This window comes from Solanum dulcamara, chromosome 2, assembly GCF_947179165.1.
Source record: "Solanum dulcamara chromosome 2, daSolDulc1.2, whole genome shotgun sequence".
Classification (NCBI taxonomy): Eukaryota; Viridiplantae; Streptophyta; class Magnoliopsida; order Solanales; family Solanaceae; genus Solanum; species Solanum dulcamara.
The window spans coordinates 82,439,336-82,457,253 of NC_077238.1; the positions used below are offsets into that span (position 1 = coordinate 82,439,336).

The 17,918-nt window shown below is 34.0% G+C and overlaps 3 protein-coding genes across 8 annotated transcripts; 2 read left to right on the top strand and 1 right to left on the bottom strand.

Moving 5' to 3' along the window:
• The first annotated feature begins 707 nt into the window (after positions 1–707).
• Positions 708–2,609, top strand: LOC129881135 (caffeoylshikimate esterase-like). Its single transcript, XM_055955497.1, has 2 exons — positions 708–1,512; positions 2,046–2,609. The coding sequence occupies exons 1-2, from the start codon at positions 874–876 to the stop codon at positions 2,385–2,387; spliced, it is 981 nt and encodes a 326-aa protein (XP_055811472.1). The 5' UTR covers positions 708–873; the 3' UTR covers positions 2,388–2,609.
• Positions 2,610–2,903: 294 nt separating this feature from the next.
• LOC129881136 (protein MAIN-LIKE 2) lies at positions 2,904–8,134 on the bottom strand. Of its 3 annotated transcripts, none has more exons than XM_055955498.1 (6): positions 7,781–8,134; positions 5,414–5,528; positions 4,670–5,314; positions 4,353–4,520; positions 3,881–4,270; positions 2,904–3,759 (listed from the first exon to the last, which is right to left on the bottom strand). In XM_055955498.1, the coding sequence occupies exons 2-6, from the start codon at positions 5,507–5,509 to the stop codon at positions 3,148–3,150; spliced, it is 1,911 nt and encodes a 636-aa protein (XP_055811473.1). In that variant the 5' UTR covers positions 5,510–5,528; positions 7,781–8,134; the 3' UTR covers positions 2,904–3,147. The 3 variants fall into 3 exon arrangements, with proteins under 3 accessions (XP_055811473.1, XP_055811474.1, XP_055811475.1); XM_055955499.1 differs by lacking the exon at positions 7,781–8,134 and adding an exon at positions 7,697–7,717; XM_055955500.1 differs by lacking the exon at positions 7,781–8,134 and having other exon boundaries at positions 5,414–5,543.
• A 745-nt stretch (positions 8,135–8,879) lies between these two features.
• On the top strand, positions 8,880–14,755 carry LOC129881137 (V-type proton ATPase subunit G 2). Of its 4 annotated transcripts, none has more exons than XM_055955501.1 (5): positions 8,880–9,002; positions 11,928–12,019; positions 12,710–12,810; positions 13,501–13,623; positions 14,391–14,755. In XM_055955501.1, exons 1-5 carry the CDS (start codon positions 8,902–8,904, stop codon positions 14,451–14,453), a joined length of 480 nt encoding a protein of 159 aa, XP_055811476.1. In that variant the 5' UTR covers positions 8,880–8,901; the 3' UTR covers positions 14,454–14,755. The 4 variants fall into 4 exon arrangements, with proteins under 4 accessions (XP_055811476.1, XP_055811477.1, XP_055811478.1 ...); XM_055955502.1 differs by lacking the exon at positions 14,391–14,755 and adding an exon at positions 14,010–14,096; XM_055955504.1 differs by having other exon boundaries at positions 8,919–9,002; positions 11,906–12,019.
• Positions 14,756–17,918: the final 3,163 nt, after the last annotated feature.

The window sequence follows — 17,918 nt, forward strand, 5'->3', positions numbered from 1 at the left end:
CAATTCAACCACCAAAATTTATTAGTAGTATGCAACAATATTCATTTATTCTTATCATTCTTAGGGATAATAACGTCAAATAGGCGAATTAAACTGAATTTGAATAAATTGTTAATAAATAATTGGATCATTAATTCACTCAAATATTGGATTAAAATTGATCATATTAAAATGGGCTATATAATAGATATAGTCCGACTCCTCAACTCTTATCAAAATTTTGATTTTTTTAGTTTATTTTTTATTTTTTGATTATTGTTATTTGTATTTTAATTATTACATTATTTTGTTGTAACTGCTACTATATGTTATTTTTGTTAGTATCTATTATTTTTTATACTTTTGTTATTTTTTTGGACTGCTTTGGATGGTTATTTCTTGAGTCAAAATTCTATCGAAAATAACTGTTTTACCTCTAAGCTAGAGGTAAGGTCTATATACACTCTAGATACGTTGCATTGAACAAGTCCAAATGACTTGAGTTGAGCACGAGAGTAGAGCGTATCAATTAGCGCCTTGCTATGATCACATTATCAACAATAACAATATATTCAATATAATTTTACAATCACAAATATTATCATCATCAATAAAATTTAATCTATCTAAATTTTAACGGATTAGGCAAGTCATGTTTTTTATGTACTAATTCTATGACGCAAGGCCTATATTATTTTAGTTCCAACTTCCAAACAACACTAATTATTTTATTTTATTTTGTAAGAAACAAAAAAAATATAAATCAATACACGACGAAACACATTATTTTCCCTATCCTCTTTATTATCTTGCTCTTTACATCTTCCCCACTTCGGTTATATCATATCCTATCCCCCGCGGCGCATTATAGCAACACCGCCGTGAAAGAAAAAAATGAAGCATCCAGTTGCAGAAGCGAATGAGTTTAGTCCGTTCGGCTCATTGAGTCAATCTGAGTTCTACTCTCACCACTCAGTAACTCACAACTCCGAGTTCATCACAAATTCACGAGGGTTAAAGCTTTTCACTCAGTGGTGGTCCCCACTTCCTCCGGCGAAAATCACCGGCGTCGTTTGCGTCGTCCATGGATTCACCGGAGAGTCGAGCTGGTTCGTTCAACTCACATCTGTTCACATCGCGAAAAACGGATTTATCGTTTGTGCGATTGATCATCAAGGTCATGGATTCTCCGATGGATTAATTGCTCATATACCTGATTTAAATCTCGTTGTTGATGACTGTATTAGTTTCTTCGATTCCTTTAGGGATCTCCACGTTCCGCCGTCTCTGCCGTCGTTCCTCTATGCTGAATCCCTCGGTGGTGCTATCGCACTTCTAATCACTCTCCGGGAGGGTGATTCTGCTCCACGCCGTCCGTTCGAAGGCGTCGTTTTGAATGGAGCTATGTACGGGATTAGCAATAAGTTCAAACCGCCGTGGCCTTTGGAACATCTACTTGATATCGCCGCCGTTTTGATTCCGACTTGGCCCGTGGTTCCCACTCGCGGCTCGTTGCCTTTGGTTGCATTCAAGGTATGAGATTAATCAAATGAAAATATTTGTTCCGATTTCAAATGCTAATAACTGAGTTTTATGATAAATTTTTATAATTTAAGTTTTACGTTTTTATATTTAAGATTTTTATCTATTATTTATTTAGTAAATAGTATATTCAAATGAAATTGAAGACGAAAAGTAATGGGTTCAAATAAATTTAGTATTAAAAAATTAAAAATATTGAGTTCAAATAAATTTTGTATTTACAGGTTGTATACGCCTTTTAGCGAAATCTAAGTTTAACATTTATACATATATTGAAATACAAGTCGAGGAAATAACCTTATGAGAAATGCAAGGAGAACTGTGTACAATAAATCGTTATAATCCAACTTTTTTTCGAATCTAGTGCGTTACTTTATTGCATTGAGCGGCCTTTTTCTTAAAATACAAAAGTGGCCGAATCCGTATCTGAGCTTCTAGCTCCGGCTGAATTGTCAATTTACCATTTAACCATTTCTCTTTTGTTGCATTTTTTAATTTTTGTTTTTTTCTGGTAATTCACGAAGGAGGAATGGAAGAGGAAGCTAGCAATAGCAAGTCCAAGGAGGCCACTTATAAGACCACGCCCCGCGACGGCGCGTGAGTTAATGAGAGTATGCAGGGAGCTGCAAGGGAGATTCGAAGAAGTAAAAGTACCATTTCTGATAGTCCACGGCGGCGATGACGTGATCTGCGATCCCGCGTGTGCGGAGGAGCTATATCGCCGATCGACAAGTAAGGACAAGACACTGAAGATATATCCGGGAATGTGGCATCAGCTGGTCGGAGAACCGGAGGAGAATGTCGAGAAAGTATTCGGAGATGTCGTCGACTGGCTTAAAACGAGAGCCAAGGGTCTAACCGGCTAGAAGACCACGGTGGACGGCGGCGCGTGAGGAAGTGGGGAGTTGGAGTTGGTTGGGTTATTGTTAGTTGAGGAGTGGTTAAAATGCCAGTAAAAGTTAGTTAAAGATCAGTAAGTTAAAAGGACCAAAAAATAAATTTGTACGAGCAGATCATTTATATTAAGTCTTTATTAGCCATGTGACTATTTAAACTTGTATTAATGCAATATTTGATGATTTAGGTTATTTGACATGAATTATTTTTTTATATTTTCTACTGACATATAAATTTCTAACAATTTTTTTTTAAAAATAGTTTCAAGTCTACTCATTCCCTTTTTAACACCTTTAGTCACCAACCTCTGCATCTTGAGGTCATGATCAAATGGACCAAAGAGTAATTTTGTTTAATCAAACAACAAAAATAAACTTGTAAAAGCAGTTACTTCAACTGCAGGATGTAGGTATAAATAAAGGTTGAAGAAGATAAAGATGTAATATTACCATTCACAAGTACTACTTGTTTGTGCATTAAAAGTCTTGTTGCATAATTTTCTTCTCCTCAACTACAAAAGAAGGGGAAAAAACATATCCAAATGAAATGAAAATTGAGCAAGTCATATAAGGTCTCTAGCTAACTAATTACAACAAGCCTGAGATATTTTGAAGTTATAATGCAACTAAATATATCAAAATGAGCAAACATTGATCAGACACCTACAGTTGTAAATCTTAGAATGAATATCATCCCACACAACAGAATAAAATTTTCATCTTTATTGGTCTAAACAAGAACCCCGTAATCATTCTGCTGTGCAACGTCCTCTCTAGTTTCATGGGAGACCTGAGGAACAACGATATCCATTGAAGCATGAGGTTTATCTTCTGCTACTTCACTGGAGAGATGGCCATCTTCTTCTCCAGTTATATGATGGAAGTGTGATTCATCAACTTCCTTAGCATCTTCGCAGAAATCAATATCATCGACACTTTGAGCCACATGAGATATCCGACCATGATCATCTTCACTTACTGTAATACACAAATGAGGATTATCCACCTCATTGCCGATGTGATATAGGTGAGAAGGATCCACATCAAAAGTTGTAGCAGGTATCCGATGTTGCATGGGTATCCCTGCTGCATAATATTGCTCTACCTCTTCTTTACGCTTGCGTTTGCCCATCCCCTTCCTTCTTACTCTCTCCTTTCCACGTACTCTCTTTCCGACTTCACTTTGTGAGTTCGATGCAACAACTACTGTACTTGCAATCTGATCCCTCAGGCATTCATAAGTAATATATCGGATTCTTGTGACAGATTGTAACTGTTGATCATCCAACCCATGAGTTGAAATGGTGTCCGCTATATGGGAAATCTCTCTCAGTGCAGCATTCTGCAGTGACAAATAAACAGATTACAATGAAAAGTCGGACGCATGACACGAAGCGAGAGAAGAGATGTTAGATAACTGAAAATTGAAAAAAATCCAAAGTAACATTTATCTGATAATTTACCATTCTTTGAAACTCAGATGAGATAGGTACAGGCCTCCCAACCAACTTCCTTGTAATTCTCAAATACCACTGCATGTATTCACTTTCCTCAACATCTTCCTCTGCCTCCACAATGTAGAGATGTCGATTTGACCATTCATTAAGCTCTGATTCCATTTTTGTTGAGAGATCTACACCACCATCAACTCCCCGACTCTTCCTCTCCCACTTCTGTACCTCCTCGGGGACAGTCTGATGCATGCCAAACTGCCGTAGGCAACGATCTGGAAGGTGTCTTTCTGCCTTGTCATAACATATCAACATGGTCTTTGATCTCCCCAGAATGAGGCTGCGCAATATATGTTCTGGTATGACGGTATGACTAATGTTTGAGTAAGGACACCAGTCAACCTGGACATAGAATTGTTCCATTTTCTTAAGCTCTTTAAGAGAGAAATGATTTAAGTCGCACAAGTTCTAGAAACTAACTCACATCAGATGGCTTCATAGAGTCCAATGATTTTCGGTAGAATGCCACATCACGGTTTGACGTTGGACTGCTTTGTTTACCTTTCCACCTAAGCACAAATGGGAAACACTCATGGATTGGATCATGATTAAGCTTTGGCCGACCTACATTGAGGTGGTAGTAACTCCAGCACTGCAAGAGAGGAAAAACTTCTCACAGCCAGATTTAATATAAAGAGTTTCAGCGGTTACATTTTCAATTACTTATCAAAGCATGACAGCCAAGTTAATTGTGTCCACATGGAACCCTTCAAAGGTAAAAATTCCCAAGCCTCATCATACCTGTAACAGTGTCAAACAGCCACTAATTGTGCTTTGCGACCTAAGGGAAGCATTGCTGAGCGCTCTGTACAAGAAGGATAATGCTGCAGCACCCCAAGCATACTTGCCAGCTTCATCAAAATTTTCAAACAGTGGAAGGTACATGACAGGTACTTTATTGCCAGTGGTAGTTGAAAAGATGGTGCTACCGACCAGGTAAAGAAGATAAGCACGTGTACAACGCGCAATATCCTCCATGGAAGCATCCTCCGGACACTGGGAGAAGGTCTCTTTCAACCAACTAAGCTTCACCATCCCACCACTCGTATATCTAGAGTCGGGTGCTTTTCCCAACAATTTGATACAGACTGCTTCACATGAAGTATATGTCACACCTATAACAGCTTCACCATCAACTGGTAGTCCAAGCAAGTAAGCGACATCCTCAAGGGTAACAGTCATTTCCCCAACGGTGAAATGGAATGTGTTTGTTTCTCTCCTCCATCTCTCAACTAGGGCAGATATGAGTGGGTTATCCAAACTGATTGCCGGTATCATTCTCAAATAGCCAAATCCAGCCATTTTAACCAACTCAACCTGTTTCTCTGTGAGCATCCACTGATCGAGCTTTGATGTGTGTTCATGGCACCTAAGAGCACCACGCTCCTGTCAACAGTGAAAATAAGCCATCCAATTCTTGTCTAATTCAATGAGTTGCTATCAAGATTTGGCAAAAAAAGGGAGGAAGTTTATCTTAGTGAATACCTGCCCCTCCCAAACAGCAGATGATACATGTTTATCTTGATCGTACAACACAATATCCTCAATTGGTCCAGGATTAGTTGCATAGTAGTCCACCATTACTGCTTATGACATATCTCTGAAACAAGACAAACTTAACTTTCTATTAAGAATAAAATTGCGGAGTCATTTGAAAAATATAATGCATCTTAACCACATCACATAGTCGCAAATAAAAGAAAAGAATTATACAAAGTTAACTAATCTTCTTTTGTTTACTAGATAACGTATCTCACATTATAGCAAGGAATTATAAAACTCTATATTACAAAGTTAACTTAATCTTTTGTTTACAAGATACTGCCTATTAGTATTTATGATTTTGGAGAAGGAAATTCCAAATAACTGTATGATTTAAAGGTAACTAGAAAGGAGACTGTCCAAATAACTTTAAGGTTACAACACCAAAAAACTACACCTCAAACCAGTTTTCTAAAAGGGAAAAGCACAGCAAAGCAACAAGGTTTGTGGGGCTTGAAGCAAAAATCGAGAAGTGAAGTGCATAATTCACAGAAATTTAAAAGCCAAGCATACAGGGATTTAGTAGTATAACCATAAAATAACTAATTTTAGTAATAAATATACACCAATCTCAATATTAATCCAACTCCTCGAAGTTGAGTGTCAAGAAACCGCCACTTTTCTTCTAGATAACTTTGTGGCATCATTGTTTGAACTTTGAAGCACACAATTCTCTTAATCAAAAGGTTTCACCCACATGAAACGATAACCCATAGCTTTGCATAGCTTGATTGCTTTAAGTGACGAAGCAATGGCTTTTATTACACTGGCCTCAACCCAAAACTAGATGCAGTAAGCTATGTGACTCCTCTATATCCATTACACTCCATTTGGGTCCGTTTCATTCATTACTTGATAATCTAACTTTTAGGAAAAACTAGGATTTCTCTTAAATTAGGAATTCTCTAAACCACAAATCTATACTGCAATGCCAACCAATCAAAGATAGGACTAAGAAGACTGGTGTTAAACTCTACACCTAACATAAGAGCCTTAATACCCACTAGTTAATATCATCTTATGATACTTTGCTTCAATAGTTCCTTCGTATTCTATTCTTCGCTATCTCCACATGAATTTTAAATAAGTGTAAAAGTTACTTTATCTTATTTGCACATGAATATCAAGTTTTTACCTTTTTACTAGCATTTTCCTATCTTACCATATTGTTTGGCTAGCTTGCGCGCACCTTGACTAATTTCACGGGTACCTGTTGCCTCCAACTAGCACAAGTAATCTGTCCACCAAGACTTTGACAAATGGGAAGAATTCATCTAGTATTTTCGCCTCCGCTGGGTTTTGAACCTAATACCTCATGGTTCTCAATCCACTTCATTGACCACTAGGCCACACCCTTGGGTGCAAAAAACATTTTCCTACTTGATTCTCCAAGTGTGGGTTTACTATTAATCTTCGAGTTACCGGTGCAAATTGTCAATGCAGAGTGCTAAGTTGTTTGCACTAAACCAGACTTTGTTTTCTATCAGAAGTCCAATACGAATACATACAATGATGCTATAACTGTCTCCTGATGATTGGATTTTCCATCCTTACATATGTTTGAGTTGATATCACAACTTCCCTCATTAGTGAAGTACCTGACGTGGTTCTAATACAATGTACAAACTATTAAAGTTCTAGTGCTATCCAGTGCCCTCAAATAAGAATGATAACTCTCAATCAATCAATCATCTAGTGCATCAGTTCTAAGCAGTTAGGATCAACCTTATACATCATCTTAGAAATATAATAATTAGCAATCAATGAACTATTTTAGTAGTCATTTGCATTTTAGTTGTCACATTATTTCGTTGTCATTACAGTACCTTTTCTAGATGCTTTGTACTGCTTACCGTAATTAATTGACTTGTTTTCTCTACTACCGTATTTCTTTTATCATAACTACTTTGATTTGTTGCACTTGAGCTGAGGGTATTTTCGGAAACAACCTTTGTACCTCTACAAGATAGGGGATAATGTGTAAACTCCAAAATCGGATTATACTGAGTATGTTGTTATTGTTGTAAACTTGTAATCAATCAACTATTGCTCAGTCCCAAACTAGTTGGAGTTAATTCTATAAATTACTACAAAAAAAATGATAGCTATATATGAAAAATAAGCTTCTTCCAAATGATGAATTTTTTTTTATAAAAAAAGAACTTACAAACACAGAATACCCAATTTAAATCTAATCACAGTGACTAAAATTCCTAAGTAATGTACCAGCAAAAAACAGCAACTCAATAAGAAAAAGAAAAATCCTAACAGAGAAAAAATATATATACATATATAGGGAGAGAAATGTACCAGCAAAAAACAGCAACTCAAGGAAATGGGCAATGGGCAATGGTATCACGCATCCATAGAGAGATAGCACATATATGTATGTATTTTGTGTGTGTGTTTGTGTGTATATAGAAAGAAAGCGAGAGAGATGAATGGTGAACGGAGAAGAAGATCACCGGAGAACAGATCGACGGCGGAACGACGGAGAGAAAAGCTGCGGTGTTCGGCGGTGGAGTTTTGGGAATCGGCGGGGACAATTAGGGAGCCTGATGAATACGGTGTCGTAGGGTTTGGTTTCCTTTAAGATTTTTTTTAAGGCTTATGGCAAATTGGGAAATTTGACAAAGTGTGATAAGGTTTTGTTTGGATGTAACAAAGAAAACTTTTTCCCAATAAAAAAAAATAAATTTGAAAAAAAAAGAAGATGATTTGATTTTAATAAATAATGATGCAAGAGAGGAGTTTTTTTTAGAAATAATATAAAAACTTTTTCATAACTATTGAATTTTCATTATTAAGATAAAATCTTTTATATTTATTTCATGTTCCACGTTAAAATCATTGATCAACTAATTATCCACCCTTCTCCTAGCATATACATGAATTAGGGACCATTGCCTTGATATTAAAATTTAATAAGAATAGGACGGATTGAATTATGACATAATGTTATATTATTTAATTTATTTTGATTTAGTTTATTTCAGTTCAATATATTTATTTATTAATTAAATTCATTTTAACTCGCTCAATTCATATGTTAAACTCGAACATCTCTAATTAAAAATTAATAAGTATTATCATCCTACCACAACTACAACTTTTGATGATTGATTAGTTACATCATATATGTTTTACTTAATAGATAAAATAACATTTTTATGTCAAATTATCAATTTTCGTACCTCTTCATAATATCTATTAAGCTATTACTATCATTTAGGTGATGTTTGCCTTGAAAATAAAAAACTAGTTTTTAACGAAATTTCCTTTTTTTTTGGTGCTTGGTAAAATAAATTTTAAAAATGCCTATTTTTACATAAAATACTTTTTTTTTTGGTTCACAGAGAATTTCTTTGTTGTATTTTTTTGTTTTTGTTTTATAAAAAAGAAAACGGAAGAGAGAACATGACAAGTATAAAATGGCCTCTAGTTTAGAGTCTCTTCATAGTCTCAACTCTTTCTATACAGAAAAAAGCTTTCAAAGTTTCGCTGCATCGATTTCGAAACTCAGTTTTTACAGGTACCATTGAGGTTTTTTCCGATCAAAATCTGCTAATTTCAGCTTGAATTGATTAGATCTGGATCGGATGATTGTTTTGACTAATTTTGATATGTGATTCATCTGAATTTGTACTACATGTTTGTTTCTGTTAATAATTTGAGGTCTACGTGAGATTCGCAAGCAAATAATGAGTTATAGAAGGTTTTGCAGTTGGTTTGACGTTGAATAGCAGTGTAAAAGTATTCGGAATTGGGATTAAAGCGGAATGTAGTTGATTCTAACTAGTTTGGAGTTGAGGTTTATCCGTTTAGGTGATTGATTGGATTGCTTCTGTGTTAGGGCTGATCGAATCGTTGATAAGGATATGTTGTTTTGATGGATTTGGTTTGAATTTGTTACTCCGATTTTGATATAGTCAACCATTTCTTTCTGGATATAATCAACTTTTTGTTTCTGCAAAATAATTTGAGGTCTGTGAGATTCACAAACAAATAATGAGTTATAGAAGGTTTTGCAGTTGGTTTGACCTTGAATCGCCAGTGTAAAAACATTTGAAAATGTGATTAAAGCGGAATGTAGTTGATTCTAACTAGTTTGGAATTGAGGTTTATCCGTTTAGGTGATTGATTGAATCGCTTCTGGAAAAATTGCTTCTGTTTTAGAGCTGATCGAATTGTTGATAAGGATGTGTTGTTTTGATGGATTTGGTTTGAATTTATTATTCAGATTTAATAATCAACTATTTGTTTCTGGAAATAATCAACGATTTGTTTCTGCAAAATAATTTGAGGTCTATGTGAGATTCACAAACAAATAATGAGTTATAGAAGGTTTTGCAGTTGGTTTGTCCTTGAATCGCCAGTGTAAAAATATTTGAAAATGTGATTAAAGCGGAATGTAGTTGAGGTTAAGGTGATTGATTGACTTGCTCCTGGAAAATATGGTTTGGTTTTAGAGCTGCTTGATTTGTTGATAAGGATATGTTGTTTTGATGGATCTGGTTTGAATTTGTCACTCCGCTTTAGATATAATCAACTATTTGTTTCTGCAAAATGATTTGAGGTCCATGTGATATTCGCAAACAATAATGAGTTATAGAAGGTTTTTTAGTTGGTTTGACCTTGAACCGCCAGTGTAAAAGTATTCGAAATTGTGATTAAATCAGAATGTTGATCTAACTAGTTTGGAGTTGAGATTTAGGTGATTGATTGACTTGCTTCTGGAAAATATGCTTTTTAGAGCTTGCTTGATTGTTGATAAGGATATATTGTATTGATGGATCTGGTTTGAATTTGTTACTCCGATTTAGATATAATCAACTATTTGTTTCAGCAAAATGATTTGAGGTCTGTGTGACATTCGCAAACAATAATGAGTTATAGAAGGTTTTGGAGTTGGTTTGACCTTGAACCGCCAGTGTGAAAATATTTGAAACTGTGATTACATCAGAATGTAGTTGATTCTAACTAGTTTGGAGTTGAGGTTTAGGTGATTAATTGATTGCTTCTGGAAAAATTGCTTCGGTTTTAGAGCTGATTGAATTGTTGATAAGGATATGTTGTTTTGATGGATCTATTATTTCTATAGAGTGGTTGTAGGAAGAGTAATTTGTCTGGAATATACTTTTATGAGTTTGGGATTGTGAAGAAGTGGGGGGTGGTTGAAAATCCGGGTTTGAATTTGTTACTCCACTTTAGTCATAATCAACTATTTGTTTCTGCAAATAACTTGAGGTCTATGTGAGAATCAAAAACAATAATGAGTTATTGGATGTTTGCAGTTGGTTGACCTTGACCATTTGAAATGCTATTAGAGTGGAGTGGATGTAGTATTCATGTAGTTAATTGTAGCTTACTGAAATTGAGGTTTAGGGGATTGGTTGACTTTATTCTGGCAAAATATTTCAGCTTTAGATGCTTGACTTGTTGATAATGATATCTTTGTGTTGATAGATCTATTATTTCTATAGAGCGATTCTAGGAAGAGTAACTTGTGCAGTTGACTTGGACCAAAAGTAGACAAAGGAGACCAAAGAAGAAAAGGAAGGAAGAAAAAGTAGTAGAATTTCCACACTTTTAACAAGAGAAATTGTTGATTGAGTAAAAGATTTGTATTTTGAGAGGATATTTGTTGGAGCATAGCTTTTTGATCCAGTCTTTTCTGATTTAATACGACTCTCCTGTTTGCTGATTGAATTTATTGTAACCTGTTTTGATCCACAAGAGAAAAGTTAAATTTCATGGGCAGGTCTGATGTTTAACTTAAGTTTCCATTTAGTTGGCCATTTAAAAAGTTGTAGGAATAGCATGCTTATTTACCATTGAGCCAAAAATCTTGGTTTCTCCATCAGCTCAAAGCTAATAGTGAGGCGTCCCTTACTTCAACAGTCTACCAAGTTCTGAACTCATAAGTGGATTCTTTTCATTCTAGATCAGGCTATCACAGTAGATTGGGATCTAGAGCTAATAAACTGTAGGATACCTGAAATTGCAATGACCACCAAAGCTATTACAAGGACATCCTGACATTTTGCTGGCATAGAATTAGTATCAAAATGTGGTAACATGTGAAGTACATGTGTTCTCATCACTTGTGATCCATCTCCGTTTAGCCTAAACGTTGGGTAGTTCGAAGTTCGTCCTATAAATTTGCAACCTGGACTACACACGAGAAAAAGATCCTAGTACAAATCTGGTCCTTAAATTGAACCATGTTTTAAATGAGCAACTTGTGTTTTTTCTTTTGACATAATACTTATTTTGGTCTTGCTAAAAGCGATATAAGTTTTTGCATAAAAGACATCATGGCTGTTCTTTTTAGCATAGTTTCACAGCATGCTCACATTCTGCTGAATAATTGGTTGTTGCTCTTCTCAAATATTATTGATTTCTTTAAGACACATATTTTCTTCTTTGTTGTAGGTTTTTAAGTATATCAGACTAGTATGGAGTCCAATAGGGGCAACCAGAATGGAATTCAACAACTTTTAGGTGCAGAGCAAGAAGCTCAACACATTGTCAATGCTGCCAGGAGTGGTAATTGATTTCCCTTTTTTACGCCTCCAGTTTTCTGATCTTTGAATTGGATTTCTGTTATTTTCACTAATGCAACAATCAGGAGACTTCGGCAACATACAAGTACTATTTTCAAGTCATGGGTCCATTGCTAGAATTTTCTCCTTTCACGTAATAACTTTATTTCCATTGCAGTTCAACTTTTTCCTTCCCATGTAAGTGTGCCTGGTAGATTTCCGTAAATTAACATTTTGGTTAGTGTCACTTTCTGAACCTATCACTTGACATACATGATACACTAATTGCATTCTTAATGTGGGCATTGAGGGTTTGTTTTCAGTCTTAGCCAGCTCAGTTCCAATATAAGGGGAAAACTAGATGATTGTCATCTCTGATGTGCGCTGAATAAGTAAAACGTAATCTGGATGTTTCTTCCTACCAATTCGCCACTTTGCCTTACAGTTTACGTAAACTTCCCTCTCTCAACGCCATACTTTGTTATTTCTGATCCAACTGCAACATAACCAATCAATATGCATTTTGGATGTCACACGCAAAGAGTAATTACTACTGCAGCCAAAAGCTCATAACTTTACACCTATTCTTTCCCATGTCTTAACTAATAATAATATGAGCTGTGTGGCTATTGTCTTTCATGGTTGATCAGTTGTATAAGCAAGTTCTAAATCCTGACTTTGGTTTCAAGTGCAGCAAAACAGGCTAGATTGAAACAGGCAAAGGATGAAGCTGAGAAGGAGATCGCTGAATTCCGTGCTTACATGGAAGCCGAATTCCAGAGAAAGATTGAACAGGTAAAATGAGAAACAAATAGTTTTTTTAAAAGAAACCAATTATTTTGTATCTGTATGACAGTAACAACAGCAACTACTCTTCAAACCCAAACAAGTTGAGATCGACTATTTCTTCATAGAATTGACTATTTTTACACTGGTTGTCAAACCTACAACAACCTCCTCCTTTATCTTGGCTTGGGACTGCCAGTGTGACAAAGCTTACACAGGCTGAGTTGCATTCATTTATATGAACTCAAATAACAACATACCCAGTGTAGTCCCACAAGTGGGATCTGGGGGTGGGGTGTACGCAGACCTTACCCGTACCTTTGTGGGGATTTATATGAACTCGAATATTTTTATCATGAACACTTAAGACCAAAACTTGTGTTTCTTTACATTTCCCCCTTGCTGCATTCTTGATCAAGGCACGTATTGTGTGTGTTCTCCTTTTAGATCTTTAGAACATGATTATCTTTTGTGCTCTCGTCTATTTTTTGAAGGTGATCAGAATTTTTGTTCAGTCCAATAAAGTTCTTATAAGTTATAAGTGCACCATAAAGGATTCTGACAGAGAGGATAATCGTCTTTTATTTCTTATTCCTACTTCCTTTGTTTGTGTGTGTATAGGGGGATTGGGAAAGTAATTGTTTATTCAACTTACTGTACCCTTGATTAAGTATGCTTGTGTATTTGTATTGTCTACAGACTAGCGGTGATTCGGGTGCTAATGTCAAACGTCTTGATCAAGAAACATTTGCAAAGATCCAGCACTTGAAAGCAGAATCCGAAAGCATCTCCAACGATGTTGTCCAGATGCTTCTGAGGCAGGTAACCACATTAAAGAACTAAGATCGTCTCTGAATGATCAATAGGGTCAAGTTTATGGTCATTTCTGCAGATTCTTGATTCTCCCTAATTCTGGTTTTCTTGCTACACCAGTTTGGTGGTTGTTCTCCATTTGTGTTGTATTTTATTCATCATCTTTATTGGTCATCCTGGCCCTAGTTGAATAAAAGAAATCATTTATTGATGCTCTATGAGCACAAATTTTGGATATTAACTTACCCACACGATGTGTGTTTACGTTAAACTAATGAATGAATGACACGTCATGCATATATGTTTTTCTCAAGCGGTCTATTCTTACTTTGAAATAAATAATTGACTTGGTAATTTGTATTTGTTGTTTTTCCTTTCGTTTGAGGGTCTATCAGAAACAATTTCTCCACCTCCCAAGATCTGCATTAAACTCAATCCTCTCCAGACCCCACTCGTAAGATTTCACTGGGTATGTTGTTCTTGTTGCATTTATTGTCTTAAAATCTTTGATTCATTCTCCTTTGACTATTGTACTACTTTTGAAAAGAGATTGGAAGTTACAGGTTATTAAAATAAGATGGCGGGTAATTGTTAGTTATTTAATATGTTAACCTATAATAAATAAAGACAAATATTAGAGTGGAAAAAGCATTTTCTTTGTTTCTCACTCAGCGTCGGATATCCACCTTGGACCTTCAGCTAATACAAACTTGCATTGTTAAGTCTCATTAAAGAGGCAAAGCACTTTCGATGAGGATATTTTTCCCCATATTTAGGACTTGAACTTGAGATATCTGGACAAGGATAAAAGGATTTTAGTAATCCCACTACAACATTGATGGTATAGAAAGCTCTAATTGTCAAATCTCAACAGAGGTAAAACACTAATGATTTTTTTTCTATATGTTATATCCTTGATGGATAGAGTTACATGTTGAGGTGACATGTATCTCTGAAATTAGTCAAGTTATGTAAAAGCTAGTCCAGACACCACGAATATTAAAGAAAACACAATTGTCAAAATTCTTATTATTAGGTTATAGAGACATCAATTTGTAAACTAGAAATTGGTGAAACACTCACCAATACCATACCGAACACAATTATTGTTTTTTAAGCAAATCGATTTGGATGCATACAATTATTGCAAGACAAATGTCAATTAAGAACCAATTGATTAACAATTACTTAAATTAAAGAAACAAACTTCATGGGGGTGAGAGAACAATAACAACTAGTCATAACAAATATAATTAAAATTTGATATGAAAGTGTTAAACATCAAATCATATTAGAGGTCTTAGTGCTTTAGTTGCATGAGACTCTTCACATTTTGGACGTGAAAGTTCCCTTTCATTCTATTCAAGTAGGTACACCAAATATGGAAAAGAGTTGCCATTTTCAAACTCTGAAAATTCAAAAATAAAATAATTTATTTCTTACTCAAGTTTCTAATAAAGACGAAACAAGATTTCAATAATTCGACCTTCTATTTATTCTTATTCAAATTAATTTCGATACATAAAATAGATTTTTTTTGAGTAGTTTATTTGATTGAAATGATAAATTCCTTAGTTCTTAATAATTTAAAGAATTTGCTTTTGTATATATTGTTCTATTTGATCTTTCAAGTTTTGACTTCACTTCGATGGTTAGGCCACCATGCTTGATACACGACTTTCTCAATCTTATAAAACTATTTTCTTTTGTTCTTTTGTTTTCATGCGGTTTTCGACAATTATTTCAAGGCTCAACTAATCAGGATTCGTATTAACGTTCTTTTATTAAAGATGATTCTATTCTCCGAACTTGAACATGAAATCAAATTGCATTGAAGTGTTTTTTATTTCTTATTGATTCCTATCATAAAGGAATAATTGGTTAAAGATGAAAAAAATATTTACTACTCACCATAACCTTGGAAGATGCTTATAAATTATTAATAGACGTTCATAAAATTATTCATCACTTTCTAAGGCTTCATATTATTTGTCTTTTTGACTTAAGATTTAGTGTCTGTTTGACTTAACTTATTTTAAGCAACTTATAAGTTGTTTTAAATAAGTTAAGTCAAACATACTAGTTATTTTTTTGGGCTTATTTTAAACACAAAATGACTTTAAACTGATCAGTCAAACACCCCAAAAAATTAAAAATAACTTATAAGCAACTCTAAACGGGCTCTTAGATCAATTACATGTTATCAACTATGAAAGGAGGAAGTAATTTCTTTTTTCTTCTCCTCCAAAAGGAAATAACTTTTGATATTGCAAATTGTGCAATAATTAGTGCGTAAGCATAACTTTGCCGACAAAAATTAAATATATCAAAATAGAAAATCCTCTTTATTTATTAGAATACTCCCTCCGTTCCTTTTGATTTGACACATCTATTAAGAAAATTAAGGGTATAAGTATAATAAAAAAAATTGTTCTTTCTTAATTTGTCAAAATTGATAAGTTAAAAAGGGAAATCAATGTGTGAAATATTTGACAAGTAAATAAAAACGGAGGGAATAGAAAATAAATAAATAAATAAATAAATAAAGGGCAACGACAGGAACATTGGCCCACAATATTTCGTTCAACTATTGGGATTTTAAAGACAGAAGAAATTCTATCACACGTTTTTGCAAGCTTTTTTAACGAGTACATAACAAGAAGTTTTCTAATAAAAAATAATATGGCATTTTCTATGCTTTATGCTTTAGTAGGATTCTATCTTGTTAATTTGGAATTTCACCATAAATATTGGTACGAAAGATTTATGAGGAATCCGTTCTTTTATTATTGCAACTAGGTTGTTCACAGTTTTGATTAAAATCAAAACCAAATTAAAAATTTAACTAAATTGAATAAAAAATTGATATTTGGTTTGGTTTGGTTTTAAATTTGAAAAATCGATAATATTTGATTTGGTTATGGTTATAGTAAAAAATAACCGAATAAATAACCGAACCAAACCGATAATTATATACATAAAATTTATAATTATTTATATGTATAATATTAACTTTTCATAAATAATTAAAGATATTTTATACCTTTTAATTATTAATTTAAGATGGTCGAAGTACTTTTGATTATATTATGGATTCTCTAGTTAGTTTAGTTTAAATATGTAATTTTTTTATTTTAATGGACAAAGTTGTTTGTATTTTGAAACCTCTATTTGACTTGTTCTTTTAAATCTAAACTGCGTTGCAAGTTTGGTCCACCTGATTTACCATCAGCATGTCTTTCCCTCAATATGCAGCAAAGTTCGCCCTTGTGGGCCGTGAGGAAAAAAGAGCATCATAAGAAATTTGAAGAATGTAGAGAAAAAATATTTGAATTGTCCCGGCTAGTCATAAACCGAAAAACCGAACCAAACCGACAATAACCAAATTGGTGGGTATTATTTTACTTGGTTTGGTTATGACTTTAGACATTTAAAAACCGATTAAATTGATTTGGTTATGGTTTTAATCAATAACCGACCAAAATCGAACCATAAATACCCTGCAACAATCATATTCTGTATAACAATAATAATATTACAATTCAAATTTGAGGTGGATAAAATTTAGAGAAAATTATGCGGATAAACAAGCATATATTAGTTAATTAGTTAACATGGCTATAGTTTGAATTAATTATGGTTCGCGACAAATATTTAGTTGTAATTACAAATTGAGTTTTATATAATTCGCGCGATTTATACAGACGTTGTGCGCGAATCGAATTGTATAGCAAAATATATAAATACTAAAATTTGTATAGCGAAGCATACAAACATTGTGCATGAATTGTATAGTGAAATATACAAACGTTATACAAAAAATGCGAATTATATAGAGAATTATATAAACGTGTACAAATACTGCGCGAATTATACAAATGATGTTATAACTATAATTACGAATTGTAATCAGCAAACTGTAGCTATGGAGCATAATTAAGATATTTTTGAGTAATTATATGTGAAAATTTCCCTAAAATTTATGCAGATTTTATTCATAGCTTTGTAGATAAAGAGATTATTTTTAATAAAATCTCAACCAAAAAAAATATAGACACCAGTGCAGTGGTAGAGCTAGAATTTTCGTCAAGAATATTCACACTTTAGGACGCCTAAGTCTAGGCTTGAACCGAGGCTACTAAGACAACTTTGAACTGCCCTAATCATTGAGCTATTTTTCTTTATTATGTCAAAAACGTTTAACAATTAATATATATTTATAAATATCAATATTTAATATATATACTTGCAAAAACTTTCCGACGAAAATTGTTCATCTGAGCACTACTATGGTGTAGCTCTAC